Source organism: Leptodactylus fuscus, chromosome 4 (genome assembly GCF_031893055.1).
Source record: "Leptodactylus fuscus isolate aLepFus1 chromosome 4, aLepFus1.hap2, whole genome shotgun sequence".
Lineage (NCBI taxonomy): Eukaryota > Metazoa > Chordata > Amphibia > Anura > Leptodactylidae > Leptodactylus > Leptodactylus fuscus.
The window spans coordinates 188,164,483-188,178,822 of record NC_134268.1 but is presented as its reverse complement, the minus strand read 5'-3'; the positions used below and the strand labels follow the sequence as shown (position 1 = coordinate 188,178,822).

Below are 14,340 nucleotides of genomic sequence, written 5' to 3'. Positions count from 1 at the left end.
TTTGAATAAGTCCATTTTTATGCATATGCTAATTAGCTTCCAGCCAGCACAGGAAGTTCCCAGCAGCACTCGTCTCTGCTATTATCTCCTATGTGTGTGTGCAAACAGGAAGTCATCAGCAGCAGCCTGTGCTGTATATACCCATAGGAAACAATAGCAGAGGGTGCACGATGGTGCACCAAGAGTCTAATTAGCATATGAATAAAAATGGACTTATTAAAAAACCACTGAGGCGATTTATGTACTAAAGGTAGGTGTGGATTAGCCTTTCCAAAGACTATGCAAGGATGTGATTAGTTAAAAATGACTTTTCCCAATGATAGAGCCGCTTGAAGCCCTCAGTTTTAACAATTAGGATAATCCATTAAAATTGTTTAGTGTGTTTTTTTACATCTACATGAATGACTGGTAAGGGTGAATCTCCAACCTTTGTGTCTTTCCAGCTTTGTTACGACTATAAGTTTGACTTTGAAGATGACCAGCACAAGATCCCCTGCCACTGTGGTGCCGTTAACTGCCGGAAATGGATGAACTGAATGCATTCCTTGCTTCTCCAAGGTTTTACTTGTCCCTGAGATGTGATTTAACACGCTGTCAAAAATGACACGCCTGTCTTCAAGTTAAGAACCTACTTAGCAAGCGACAGTAGTTGCTGCCGAGAGCGGAGGCCACTGGCAAACTAAGCCCGTCGAACCTCCACAGAGAGTCCTGAAGGGGGGGCGTAGCTGGTTGTGAAGTTCACCGCTTCTGCTTTGAGCTTAATGAAGAAAGAAAAAAAATAAAAATAAAAAAATTTCACTGGGTCAAGAAACGCGTCAGCAGGTGGGCAAACACATGAATGTAAGACTGAGATCACCAGCGAAGCAAGATGCCCAACGTGCTGGCCACAGCCTTATACGAAAAAGGGGCAGGCCCTCTAATAAAGAAAACTAAATAAATAAACGTAGACACCACTGAACAAGGAATGTACTGAAATGACTTCCTTAGGGATAGAGCTAAGGGAAAAAAATAACTTGCACTAAAATACATTTAAAATACTTGATTCCATGAGTCAGTTTATTGTAGTTTTTTTTTTTGTTTTTTTTTTATTTCTGTAAAATAAGAGAAACTTTTTGTATTTATTATTGGATAACTGAATGAAGCTATTTTTTAAAAGAAAAAAAAAAATAGAAGAAAGCCAAGCTGCTGCTGTTACCTGCAGAATTAACAAAAAAAATTATGTTACTTTGTACAGATCCTTGTAAATATTTTTTGGAAATATAATACAGTATAAAAAAAAATAGTGATTGACCAAATGCTACCAGACTCCGCAGCAGTTTGGGTGCTAATTTTTTGAAAATGAAGATGGGGATGTTACAGTGTGATTTTTTTTTATTTTATTTTTTTTTTTTTTTTTGTAGAAAGCGACATTTTTAGTCCTTAAAAAAAAAAAAAAAAAAACGGAGAACGGGAAGTACCGTATTTTTGCTCAGACAGGAAGTAACTGTGGTCTTTTTTTTTTTTTTTTTTTTGTCACGGTGAGCCGGCGCGTCTCATTTCTAATATTATTAACATTACTAGCTTTTCTTTTTCGTTCGCCTTCGAAATCGTATTGTAACATCCCTGTTTTTTTTTTTTGTTTTTTTGCAAGTCAGGTTTTTTTGTGCTTATAATTTGTAATAACTGTGAATAACTGCTACATCTACCCAAAGGAGGGCTGTTTGTTTTTTTTTTTCTTTGTTTTTTTTCTACCTTTCTGTTTTCTTGTCGGCATAAATATATATATAAAAAAAATATATATAAAAATCTATATAAAAAGTCAGGTTTAGGTCATCAGTTAGCCTTTATCATGGTATGTAATGGATCATGTTAAGCAGAAGAAGAAAAAATTCTTTCACAATTGCATTTGTGCTAAGGGTAAAAAGAAAAAAAAAAATAGAATTTAACTATTAGAATAATCGACTTCCAGGACTTTGGCGATTTAAGGTTTGAAGAAAAAAAAAATTAATTTAAAAAAATGAAAAAAAAAATCGTATGAATTGTTTTTGTTTACATTTCTTTAAAAAAAAAAAGATGCATTTTGTGTTTGCTTGTAGAAACTTAATTTTGCAATTTTTTTTTTTTTTTCCTCTTCCTTTTCTTTTTGTACTTCAATTCCGGTACTGACACTTCACAGGCTGAATATAGCTTTTTATTTGTGTGCACAATGAAAGTGGACTGTATGCTCTTGATCTATTCAGTCACACAGTCTTGAACTTGTAATGTATATGGCATGATGTATTTTTTATCGTACAGAAGAAAATCAATTGTATATATTTTTCTCTTGATAAATAGCTGTATGAAATTGTTTCTTGAATATTTTTCTTCTTGTAAAATATCCCAACATCCTACCAGTATTTGTCCTACAGTTCATTTTTTTTTTTCTGTCCTGTAAAATAGTATCTAATGTTGGCAAAAAAATGATTTTTTTTTTTTTTTTTTGAGTATACAGAGTGTTATGGGTTTTGGAATTTGTGGAACCAGGTTTAGAAGATCAGCATTTACAAATAAAAAAATATTTTACAACTATAAGAAGCCTAGTGTGTTTTTAGGAAGTGGATGTATCATTGCTGTATCGGAAAAATTGACTTTTTTTTGTTGTTGTTGCAGTCGTTTGGCAACAAAGAGGCATGTATTGAGGGATCGGTGATGGGACAAGACTATTTTTGACGGTCTCTTAAAACAGATCATCAAAAAAAATGGTCATATAAAATAAGTTCCATTCACATACATTCAATTCAATCCACTCTAAGGCCTCGTTCACATCTGCATCGGTAATCTGTTCGGGGGAGTCCGCATGGGGATCCTCCTTGAATGGAATACCGAACGCATTGCCAAGCGGTGTGCAGTGAAAGAACACAGACCCCATAGACTATAATGGGGTCCGTGTGCTTTCTGCATGGCCTCCGCACGAGTCATGCGGACAGGAAAGTGGACTACTTCTCTGTCTGCATTTTCCGTGCAGAAAGCACAAAGACCCCATTATAGTCTATGGGGTCCGTGTGCTTTCACTGCACACCGCTTGGCAATGCATTCGGTAGTCCATTCAAGGAGGATCCCCATGCAGACTCCCAGAACAGATTACTGACGCAGATGTGAACGAGGCCTCAGTATCAACATATTGAAGTCCAAATGAGTACAATTGATATGTGAGAACTCTATTGGGAAGCTTTTTTTTTTTTTTTGGAGGCTGATTTTGAGGGGGATTCCTGACCAAAAAACTCTTTGTGAACCAAGCCTGAGGGGGCAGTCACACAGAGTAACGCAGCGCTGATTCTGGCACGATATCTCGCTTAAGAATCAGCGCTGCAAAACAGAATGCCATTGACTTCAATGGGTTCTGTTTAACGCACGTAACACATTGAAATCAATGGGAGGCTTTTTAACCCATTGATTTCAATGTGTTACGTGCATTAAACGGAACCTGTTGAAGTCAATGGCATTCTGTTTTGCAGCGCTCATTCTTACACGACTTATCGTGCCAGAATCACTGTGTTACTCCGTGTGAATGCCCCCTAAGGCTGCACTGTTCACTGTTTAGTGAGGGCAAATCCAATTTCTTACACTAGTGATAAAGTAATTTGGAAAAGGTTATGTAGGGGGTAACCTTAATTCCACTACTTTGGTAAATAATGAACAATATATAACAGATTTAAGGTGTTTGTGCAGTTTCCTTAGTGTAAAGCAGGATGCATTATTGAATAAATGTATGCATGCATCATATCTTATGGCAATTCTAATTGGAAGCAACACCCTAAAGGTTTCATCCCCATTGGTAGAAACAATTTTATGGCCTGTTACTAGAGAATAACCAGATTGCTGGGGGGTCTCAGAGAAGACTTCACAAACATTAAAGTTCATGGTCTTGTCCCCCTTTCCAGAAAGGTTGTTGAAAATTGGAAGTTCACAAACAAATAGATGAGATGTCTACTTTGGGGATCATAACCAAATTCTACCACAACAGTGGACCCCCCTTTCTAATGACTGTGAAACTTTAGATGAAGAGTCAGGTGTGTCCAAACTTCTAACTGGTATGGTCTCTGAAGGAATAACCTCACACACGTCTTAGACAGTAAATGATTTTTAGAAACATTTTATTTAAAATACAATTCATCATAAAATACAATGGACATTTTATTCATCAATTCATTTGTCGTCGATTTAACAAAACATTTTTTAATGTGCTGATTTAGCAGGTGATGTGAAGACAGAAGGCAGAGCCTGGTGAAATTCCTGGATTCTGGTGTCTACTGGAAGGTGCTGGACCAACAGGTGTAAGATTATCCAATAGCCATTGTACTAGAGTGACATTAGGGAACAACGCTACTTTTAGCTGGCAGTGTCCATCCTCTTGATATTTATTTATTTTATTTATTTATCAGCATCTTTTATTTGAAGTACCAGGGATGCACTAATAATTTTTTTTCACATCAGGGAGTTTAGACCAGAGCCCATAGCAACAAACTATTCAATGGAAGGAAAGCAGAGAGGAGGGAGAATGAACTGCTCAATGTTTCCCTTGCACAAATTTTGATAGCTACTTCTTGGTTTCCCATCCCATTCGTGTTACTGTAGAGTTAGTACGCTATGCACTATGTGGGCATCCACAAATATTACTGCATTAATGTCACACCCAAATCTGCTGTCTGTGTTAGGATGAAATAGCAAATTTGTTAATCCTTATTGGGTGAGAAGCTGCGGGGCAATGGATACTACAACCAAACCCTCAAATTCAGGATTGTGTAGCCAATGAGGGCTTTTCAGTTACAGCTATATGCTACATGGTAAAAGACATAGCCACCTCCCCTGGTTGAAATTGATGGACATTTGTCTTTTTTTTCAACCCTACTATGTAACAGAATTGATAGAAATGTTACTTACACACAAACAAAAAGAAAAAATTAACTTAACCAATGTACAAGGAATGTAGAAATGGAAACTGGAGTACTGGGACAAGAATAAAGGTTAAACAGGGTAAAATCATCAAAATACTTTCGCACTCCTTGTTTCAGGGAGTTCTAGCAATACACTTAAAGGGGTATTCCCATGTCCCTTGCTCACCAGTCTTCACTGCTGCAAAGACTTCTTCCTGTTTTTCAACGTCAATTGGTGGACGGGGTTTCATATGCAAAGCCATACTGTCTGACTACCTCCAGTTTAGCTCCGCCCACCACATAGCATGGTCCTATGGGACAACTGAAGGGCCTGTGATGTCATCAAAGGTCCTATAACACTTGGATTTAGCTTGTTCTATATAGAGTCAGCTAAATCCTAGTGGGCTAAGGGACCAGGTCCCACTAGGATTTAGATTGTTTTATATAACAAAGCAGCACTCATTTCCCCCCTCCTTTATCTGAGAGCAGGAAGCTAGGTCATGTGTGGTGTAGACACAGGAACAGCTACAGACACAGGCTCGCTCCCGTGCACTTAGCCCCTCCTCCCTCCCCCCTGAGAGCAGGCAGCTACATCACTTGACATTTGAGCAGATAATCCCAAGGGCCATAGAAACGCAGTGTCAACAATGAAATGGATAAATTAAGATAGCGGCCAAACAAAGCAGTTTTGCTGAAGCAATGTATTTAGGAAAAGTCTTAAATCCACATTAACAAGCAGTATAGATAGGATCCTTGTTATGGGACAACCCCTTTAAATGCAAAGCCTATCAGACTGGAGGGGGAATAAAAAAGAAAAAAAAAATTATTCAGAGATGGACGTTGAAGGAACTCTAAAGAGGGGGTGAATAATACAATGAAAGTTGGGAAGAAGTCTTAGGCCAAGTTCACACAGCAGTTTTGTGGAGGGACCCACCAGACATAATCTGATGTGTCTGCCGGCAGAAGAAAGCTATATTGCTCCCATTCATTGAAGATAGCTCAGGATACTTATTTTCCCACTAGCTCATTTTTTTCAGCCACTGGAAAATGAAACTTATAAGGCTGAGTTCACATAGTTTTTGTTTTTTTTTAAACTGAATTTTCACATGGAATCCGCCTCAGAATCCGGCTACAAAAAACGCCTCCCATTGACTTCAATGGGAGCCGTTCACTTCTTTTTCATGCTCATGGAAAAAAGCAGCAAGCTGAACTATCTTGCCACAGATTCTGCAGCTGACTCCGCCACGGTGCAAGACTCCCTTCCAACTAAGTCCACTGCACAAACCAACCTAAGCTGAGCCATCTTATATAATTTTTTTTTACAGATTTGCATGACCGATGTCCCTTAAAGCAGATCATTAGAAAAGAAACAAATAGTAACTTTGTAAACTGTAAACATTTCTACAGTTCCTTGGCATCACTATGGTAACAGACTACAAATAAACCTTGTGCAGTCTGACTGGGCAGCCATACTCTTACATCAGTCCACCATTTACTATATTCAAATGATTAGCAACAAGTCGGGATTAGTGATAGAGGATCACTGCAATTGTAGCATGTAATCGTGGAGACCTTACATACCAATAGTTTTAATTAAGAATCTTTCACATTTATAAATTAGGTTTTTATCTTTTAATAAAGAAATTGATTGCCAGGACTGAGAGAATCCACAATTACCTAGACAATAAAATTACCAGGGTTTTTTTGTTTTTTTTTTAAATTTTAGATTCCTTGAAATCTGCAGCTAGCGCCAGAATACATAATGTAACAGAATATATAAGGTTGTGTAAAAGGGTTTCTCCAGTTCTAAAACAATTTTACAAGAAATCCTAATAATGGAAGATTATGTAGATAATCTGTTTTCCCTTAGCCCAAACAGCAGCACAAGATGGGGTATTCCTCCCCCTGTGTACTGTTAGGACAGGTGAAAAAGTTTAATAGGCTAACAGAGTCCTCTGCGTGATACACTGCAGTGAGTTCTCGCCAATTGGATGAGTGAGTCTTCTCTAGCTGGCTCCAGGTCCCTTGAACCAGGGTCTCCCCTAGACGCACTCCCCAACCTGAGAGGGAGGCATCTGTGGTCAACAGGGTACAGGAAGTCTGGACCGTGGACCTCCCGTCTTTGAGTAGAGACCACCAATCCAGTTATCAACAGGCCCTGATGACTATCTGGATAGGCTTCTGAAGTCCCGAAGAACTGTGGTTCCACTCTCTCAGGATCTCGTGTTGTAAAGGGCGCATATGCCATAAAGCCCAAGGAACTGCCTCGATGGCCGCGGACATGAGTCCTAGGACTTTCACAGCAGTCCTGATAGTAACCTTCCTGGTTCGAGATAGGTGTTGAACCGCTCGACCAATCTTCTCCTTCCAAGGAGAGGGCAGGGAGATCGTCATGCGGAGAGAATCCAGAAATTGAATTTGGGTAGAGGGAACCACTACTGACTTCTGCCAGTTTACTAGCCAGCCCAGATCGCTTAGAAAAGCCACTGTGATACCCAACTGTGTGGCAAGGACCTCCTTTGACTGGGCTTTCAGGAGCCAGTTGTCCAGGTATGGGATAATAAATATCCCTTGGAGGCACAGGGTGGCTACAACCGGGGCCACTACCTTTGTGAAGGTGTGGGGGCCCATTGATATACCGAATGGGAGAGACGTAAACTGGAAATGGCGTAATCTTCCGTTTAGGTGTACTGCAATTCTTATTTTCTGTGAGGAACAAAGATTGGTAGATGGAGATATGCGTCCCTCAGATCTAAGGTGACGAAGAAGTCTCCAGGCTGCAGAAAGGGGAGGACCGATTTTATGGTCTCCATACGGAACCGAACCTTGCGGATGAATCGATTTAGATACCTTAAGTCGATAATCATGCGCCATCCTCCGGTCGATTTGGGAACCAAGAATATTGGCGAATAGACGCCTCGACCTTGTTCGTCTAAGGGAACTGGTTCCAACGCAGCCTTGTCCACATGCTCCTGTACGGACCTTTCTAGATGAAGTTGTTTGGTACCCTGAAGAGGACGGGTCCTTGCATACTTGTCAGGAGGAAGTATGCCCCTCAAGGTTCCCGTCCGCAAAGGGGGGAGAGAGAGAGAGTCCTCAGCGGCCGTGCAGAAAAACCACGGCCAGACGCCGCGGCAAGAAAAAAAAACAACGTCCTCTGAGAAAATAGGAGACAGGTTCCATATGCCGCAGAGCACTGGAGGGGAGAGGACCCCCACCCCCCGTAAGTAACAGGAGGAGTGGAGGCTCAGGAATAAAAGTCTAAGAGGGGAGAGGCAGAGACCTCTCCCTCCACCTGTCACAGGGAGGGGGAGGTCTCTCTGGCCTCCTATGGCGGGGGGGGGGGGGGGGGAGGGAGGAGTCTGTTAGCCTATTAAACTTTTCCAACTGTCCTAACAGTACACAGCGCCAGGAATACCCCATCTTGTGCTGCTATTGGGCGTAGGGGAAAGAAAAGTTTCTGTTCTCCAATCCTCAGGCTCAGTATTGCTTCAGAGCGAGGCAATAAATCAATCACTAGTTGGCAATCACCATCTCTGCTGCCTCTCCTTTGCATACAGTTCTGTGTGAGGATGGATATGGAGGAAGGTGCTATTAAAGATAAGAGCCTGACTGCAGAGATGGGGGAGGGGTATAGCCTGATAAGTGTAAAAAGAAACAATATTCTTTAATAACATATATTACAGAGTTTTTTATATGCACTTGTACAATACTATTTATGTAAAGCTGTTTTTGTTCTCCTGGACAATCAGTCCCACTAGCTTTGATGTCCGATATGTTGACTAGACTCTCTAATGTCAAGTGGGTGGGGTCGGGTAGGAGCAGGCAAATGGGCTTGTTTGTCTAAACCCGATACAGTATTTGTACATCTCTGTACTTTGTTGTAGTTAAATGGGTTGTCTGGGTTTTGTCTACATCACAACCCCTAGGTCATGTGACCCCGAGGCAACTTTTAGCTCCCAGGATTGCTCTGCCTCCTCCTTCCCCATCTCACTGGTTATTTACCTGAGCTATGGGGACTAGCTTTGCTATAAGTCAGTCAGCCCACATAGCACAGGTAGTTAAGTACCTATGAGATCAGGAAGGGTGGGGGTGAAACGACCTGCAGATACAAATGTTGCCTCTGATCACCCCGATCTAATGAAACCATTCCGCAAGACCAGCTAAATGAATAAATACTCCCTGGACAACCCCTTGAAGTGGCTATAAACTTCAGATAGTTGTTAGCCATATGCTTGTCCAGCCAACAGCTATTGTTCCATCCACATGTATACCTCAATAGAGAATGGTACATACAGTGTTGGCCAAAAGTATTGGCCCCCCTGCAATTCTGTCAGATAATACTGTTTCTTCCAGAAAATGATTGCAAGCACAAACTCTTTGGTATTAATATCTTCATTTATTTTGCTTGCAATGAAAAAACACAAAAGAGAATGAAAAAAAAGTCAAATCATTGGTCATTTTACACAAAACTCCAAAAATGGGCCGGACAAAAGTATTGGCACCCTCAGCCTAATACTTGGTAGCATAAACTTTAGACAAAATAACTGCGAACAACCACTTCCGCTAACCAGCAATGAGTTTCTTACAAGGCTCTGCTGGAATTTTTTTTTTTTTTTATTTATTTTTATTGAAAAATTTTTAAAATATAAACAAGAAATTTATAGCAACAACTTAGAATTATAGACCATTCTTCTTTGACAAACTGTTCCAGGTCCCTGAGATGTGAAGGGGGCCTTCTCCAAACTGCCATCAAGAGATCTCTCCCCCACAGGTGTTCTATGGGATTCAGGTCTGGACTCATTGCTGCCACTTTACAAGTCTCCAGTGCTTTCTCTCAAACCATTTTCTAGCGCTTTTTGAAGTGTGTTTTGGGTCATTGTCCTGCTGGAAGACCCATGACCTCTGAGGGAGACCCAGCTTTCTCACACTGGGCCCTACATTATGCTGCAAAATTTGTTGGTAGTCTTCAGACTTCATAATGCCATGCACACGGTCAAGCAGTCCAGTGCCAGAGGCAGCAAAGCAACCCCAAAACATCAGGGAACCTCCGCCATGTTTGACTGTAGGGACCGTGTTCTTTTCTTTGAAGGCCTCTTTTTTTTCCCCTGTAAACTCTATGTTGATGCCTTTTCCTAAAAAGCTCTACTTTTGTCTGATCTGACCAGAGAACATTCTTCCAAAACGGTTTTGGCTTTCTCCGGTAAGTTTTGGCAAACTCCAGCCTCGCTTTTTTATGTCTCTGGGTAAGAAGTGGGGTCTTCCTGGGTATCCTACCATACAGTCCCTTTTCATTCAGACGCCGACAGATAGTACGGGTTGACACTGCTGTACCCTTGGACTGCAGGGCAGCTTGAACTTGTTTGTGCGGATTGTGGATAAAGAACCTCGACTAACATTCAATCTTGCGTTGAAATCTCTCATCAATTTTTCTTTTCCGTCCACATCTAGGGAGGTTAGACACAGTGCCATGGGCTTTAAACTTCTTGACGACACTGCGCACGGTAGACACAGGAACATTCAGGTCTTTGGAGATGGACTTGTAGCCTTGAGATTAGTCATGCTTCCTCACGATTTTGCTTCTCAAGTCCTCAGACAGTTCTTTGGTCTTCTTTCTTTTCTCCATGCTCAATGTGGTACACACAAGGACACAGGACAGAGGTTGAGTCTACTTTAATCCATTTCAGCTGGCTGCAAGTGTGATTTAGTTATTGCCACCACCTGTTAGGTGCCTCAGGTAAGTAACAGGTGCTGTTAATTACACAAATTAGAGAAGCATCACATGATTTTTCAAACAGTGCCAATACTTTTGTCCACCCCCTTTTTTGTGTTTGCTGTGGAATTATGTTCAATTTGGCTTTTTGACAATTCTTTTTGTGGTTTTCCATTGAAGACAAATTAAATGAAAATAATACCAAAGATTTGTGATTGCAATCATTTTCTGGAAGAACATGAGTATTACCTGACAGAATTGCAGGGGTGCCAATACTTTTGGCCAACACTGTAAGTACGGCCATATACCTGCCTTTGTTATCCCACCACCATACAGTTTAGATAGTTGGCTACCTTTAAGGCTACTGGACTTGGCTATGACATGTATAAAGATCACAGCTAATGAAAGCAAATTTAGAAGACTCTCAAATTACCACAACAGAAAGCTCACAAACGATACAATCTTTATGGATTTTTATACTACTATCATGGTGTGGGGTCATCAACTTGTGATCTACAATGTGACTACATTGAATTATTACCTGCGATAAAGGCAGTGCTACAAATGTAATCTCTGCCCATGAGGCTTGTGTCCTGGTGAAAGACGCCATGAACTTCTAGTCTGAAGTTACTATACCAAATGGTAAGCTGGAACGGCTTTGCGAGGCAGTTTTCAGAAAAAGGAGAACTGTGACTTAGTATTATGTTCTGATAAGTAACCTTTCAATTTAAGACTTCCAAGTAGGCGATGTGTACGTGTAAGTGTGCGTGTGTAACATGTGTTTGCTTTCCGGCGAATATTCAGGGCGATGTACGACTTGGTAACATTACTAACCAGGAAGGCATATGCCCAGATTTGTACATACTAAGTGTCTGTCCTCCTTGTGGCCTCTGGTACAATCTGCTGCATGATTCCCTACTGGGAGAGCAGATATCTACTCTTCATAGAGGCGAGTGATCTCCGGGAGACTAGCATTCTCTTACCTACATGTGGCCTACTCTGAAAATATGTCCAACGCTGCCCCTGCCCTGGCAGCACATTGTCCTGGTGTAATGTGGTACAATGTGGTGTATTTTGGGTGCAAGGCCTTTTCTTGTACGAGGGGGAGAGGAAAGACTTCCCCTGTTCTGCGCCTCACTTGCCACTTGCTTCAAATTTGGGTGGATCCAGGCGAGCACACCTCAGCCCAACATATTTATTAAAGCTCGCACCAGTTTTCTGGCATGAATTATACAGGTAATCCATCAATTCTAGACTGGCGTAGAATTCCATTCTGGCGCATTTACCTAATTTATTACTAGGTCAGACCCTCTTAATCCATCAGGCGTACCTTGTAACGGTCAGGGCTTTTATAAAGCCTGGCGTACATAACACCTACTTTAATAAATCTGCCTTACTGTGTATTGTATTCCGAATTACAGCCCATGTTACACCTCTAAGCACAACAAGCTTGATGTCAGACACTGAGGCTAGATCAACAGGACAGATTACATTCAATGTCAGTGACTGGGCGATGGTCACATGAGCCTTATTTTTATGGTCCACTGTAATGGGTCATATCTTAATTGTCAGTTTTCACGGATTGTTCCATACAATGTAATATATGAGGGATCCGTGAAAGCAGCTTCCCCTAGCGTTGATGGCGACCGTGAACAATGGACGTTTTTGCACCTCGGTGGTCTGAATGTAGCCTTGCAGCTTATCTGGTCTCCTATGATGGAGGTGGTCTGTTTCCCCTAAACCAGATTACTGTGCAGTACTCATAACTGTGATACAGCCCTTGCTGAGGACACTCGGAAGGCCAGGAATGCTGGGATATTTCAGCTGAAACATACCAGGATAGTGAATACAGCTCTGGACTATAACTTAGGTGACATATGTAATATCGTACATTTACAAGGACACTTTTATATCTGCATTTAAGATTGTGGACGTAGTGGGGGTTTTTTTGTTTTGTTTTTAAAGGGGTATTCTAATGTTGTGAAGAACGGCCTACCACCTAGACCAGTGATGGCGAACCTTTTATAGACCAAGTGCCCAAACTGCAACTCAAAACCCACTAATTTACCACAAAGTGAACAACACGTCAATTTAAACTTAATACTGCGCAGATCCACAATTATGGACCTGCAAAATATGGTCGTGTGAATGGGGCTTTATAGACCTTTCAATAATACAACTTTGTACTGCATTTTGGTATAATTATGAACAATTAATGTTCATTACTTACATCGCACAGATCTGTTTTGTAGTGACTGTGCAATGTTTTTATGGCCTCTAATAATATCACGTCTGCTATAAGACAGATACTGTACTATGTGATATAATTAGTGAAAGAGCCCCCACAGTCCAATCTGCTCCACAGTGGTCCCTCACATAGTATAGTCTGCTGCAAAGTTGCCCCAACTCAGTACAATTTGCTCCACAGATGGGTGCCCACAGAGAGGGCTCTGAGTGCCACCTCTGGCACCCGTGCCATAGGTTCGTCATCACGGACCTTGAATATGCCGTCACTTTATGATCCAACCTCTGGCCACCACTGATCCCAAACATGAAGGGGATGTAACACTGGTCTAGCACCCATTCCCCTTCTAAGACCTCCCTAGAACATTGGCGCCCTTAGGGAAGAGGAATCTAAAGTGGACTTTCACCTCAAATTTCTCTTTCATTTCCGCCATGAGCCAAACAGTGAAGTGGTTCATGTCCCGGAATCTGCAGCAAGATCGAGCGGGATTGCTTACTTTGTCCGTGTCTTGCTTCAATCTCTGCCTCCCATTGAAAACAATAGGAGACAGATTAAAGGCGGAACTTGGCAGATTTTAAGACTTGAATCACTTTAAAATCAGCATGTAATTCCACCATGTGAACACGCTCTTAAGTGATGGCATATCCTTGTATCATGACACATTTAAGTTGAACATGGCGTCTGACCTGCAGGAGGAGTCAAGAGGAGCCAAGCCAAAATGATCAAATTCTGCTAATGCTGGGCTTAAATGGTTACCCAGGGTTGGAAAACATGGCTGTTTTCTTTTTTTTCAGAAAGACCTATCAGACAGTGACATTACACCCGATGGCACGTTGCCATACTACGATCTCAGTCCCATTCAAGATGCATCAGGTGACCAAAGTGGAACTCTTTCCAAAAGAAAGCAGCCATGCTTTTTATTTATTTATTTTATTATTTTTTTATGTAGATTGTGATCCCATATAGGACTCACAATGTACATATTTCCTATCAGTATGTCTTTGTAGAATGGGAGGAAATCCACACACACACGGGGAGAACATACAAACTCCTTGCAGATGTTGTTCCTGGCGGGATTCAAACCCAGGACTCCACTGAGCCCCCGTGTTGTCTACTCTGTTCCTTCTGCTCTAAACCATCCTTCCTGCAAAGCAGACCCCATGTCTTACATTGCAAATTCTCTTTAACAAGTTCAGCTCTGCTGCATCTGCACATTTATACATATACATTAAAAAAACAGCCAAGCAACATGAACGAACTGTAACAAACCACATGAAATTTAGAAATACAAGGCAGATCTTGGTGGCTGCATATACAATACGTCTCCGCTAAGTGACTCACCTGACTGCGATACCTACGCACCGACTTACAACCATTATCTCTGTACAATGCAGCAATGTCAGACTACAAGAAGAGTTGCTATTGACCAGAAGTAACAGCAGACAACCTGCCTTTTCATCTCATTTTAATAGTGTTCTTTAAAAAAAAAA

General features: G+C 41.2%; 1 protein-coding gene across 8 annotated transcripts in view; it reads left to right on the top strand.

Annotated features, from left to right (window-relative positions):
- The window catches only part of KMT2C (lysine methyltransferase 2C), a 161,790-nt gene extending 159,804 nt beyond the window's left edge, over nt 1-1,986 (top strand). For all 8 annotated transcript variants that reach the window (XM_075271513.1, XM_075271509.1, XM_075271512.1 and 5 more), the window contains one exon: nt 444-1,986. In XM_075271513.1, the coding sequence (XP_075127614.1) occupies nt 444-536 (93 nt within the window). In that variant the 3' untranslated portion in view covers nt 537-1,986. The remainder of the gene's footprint in view (nt 1-443) is intronic.
- Nucleotides 1,987-14,340: the final 12,354 nt, after the last annotated feature.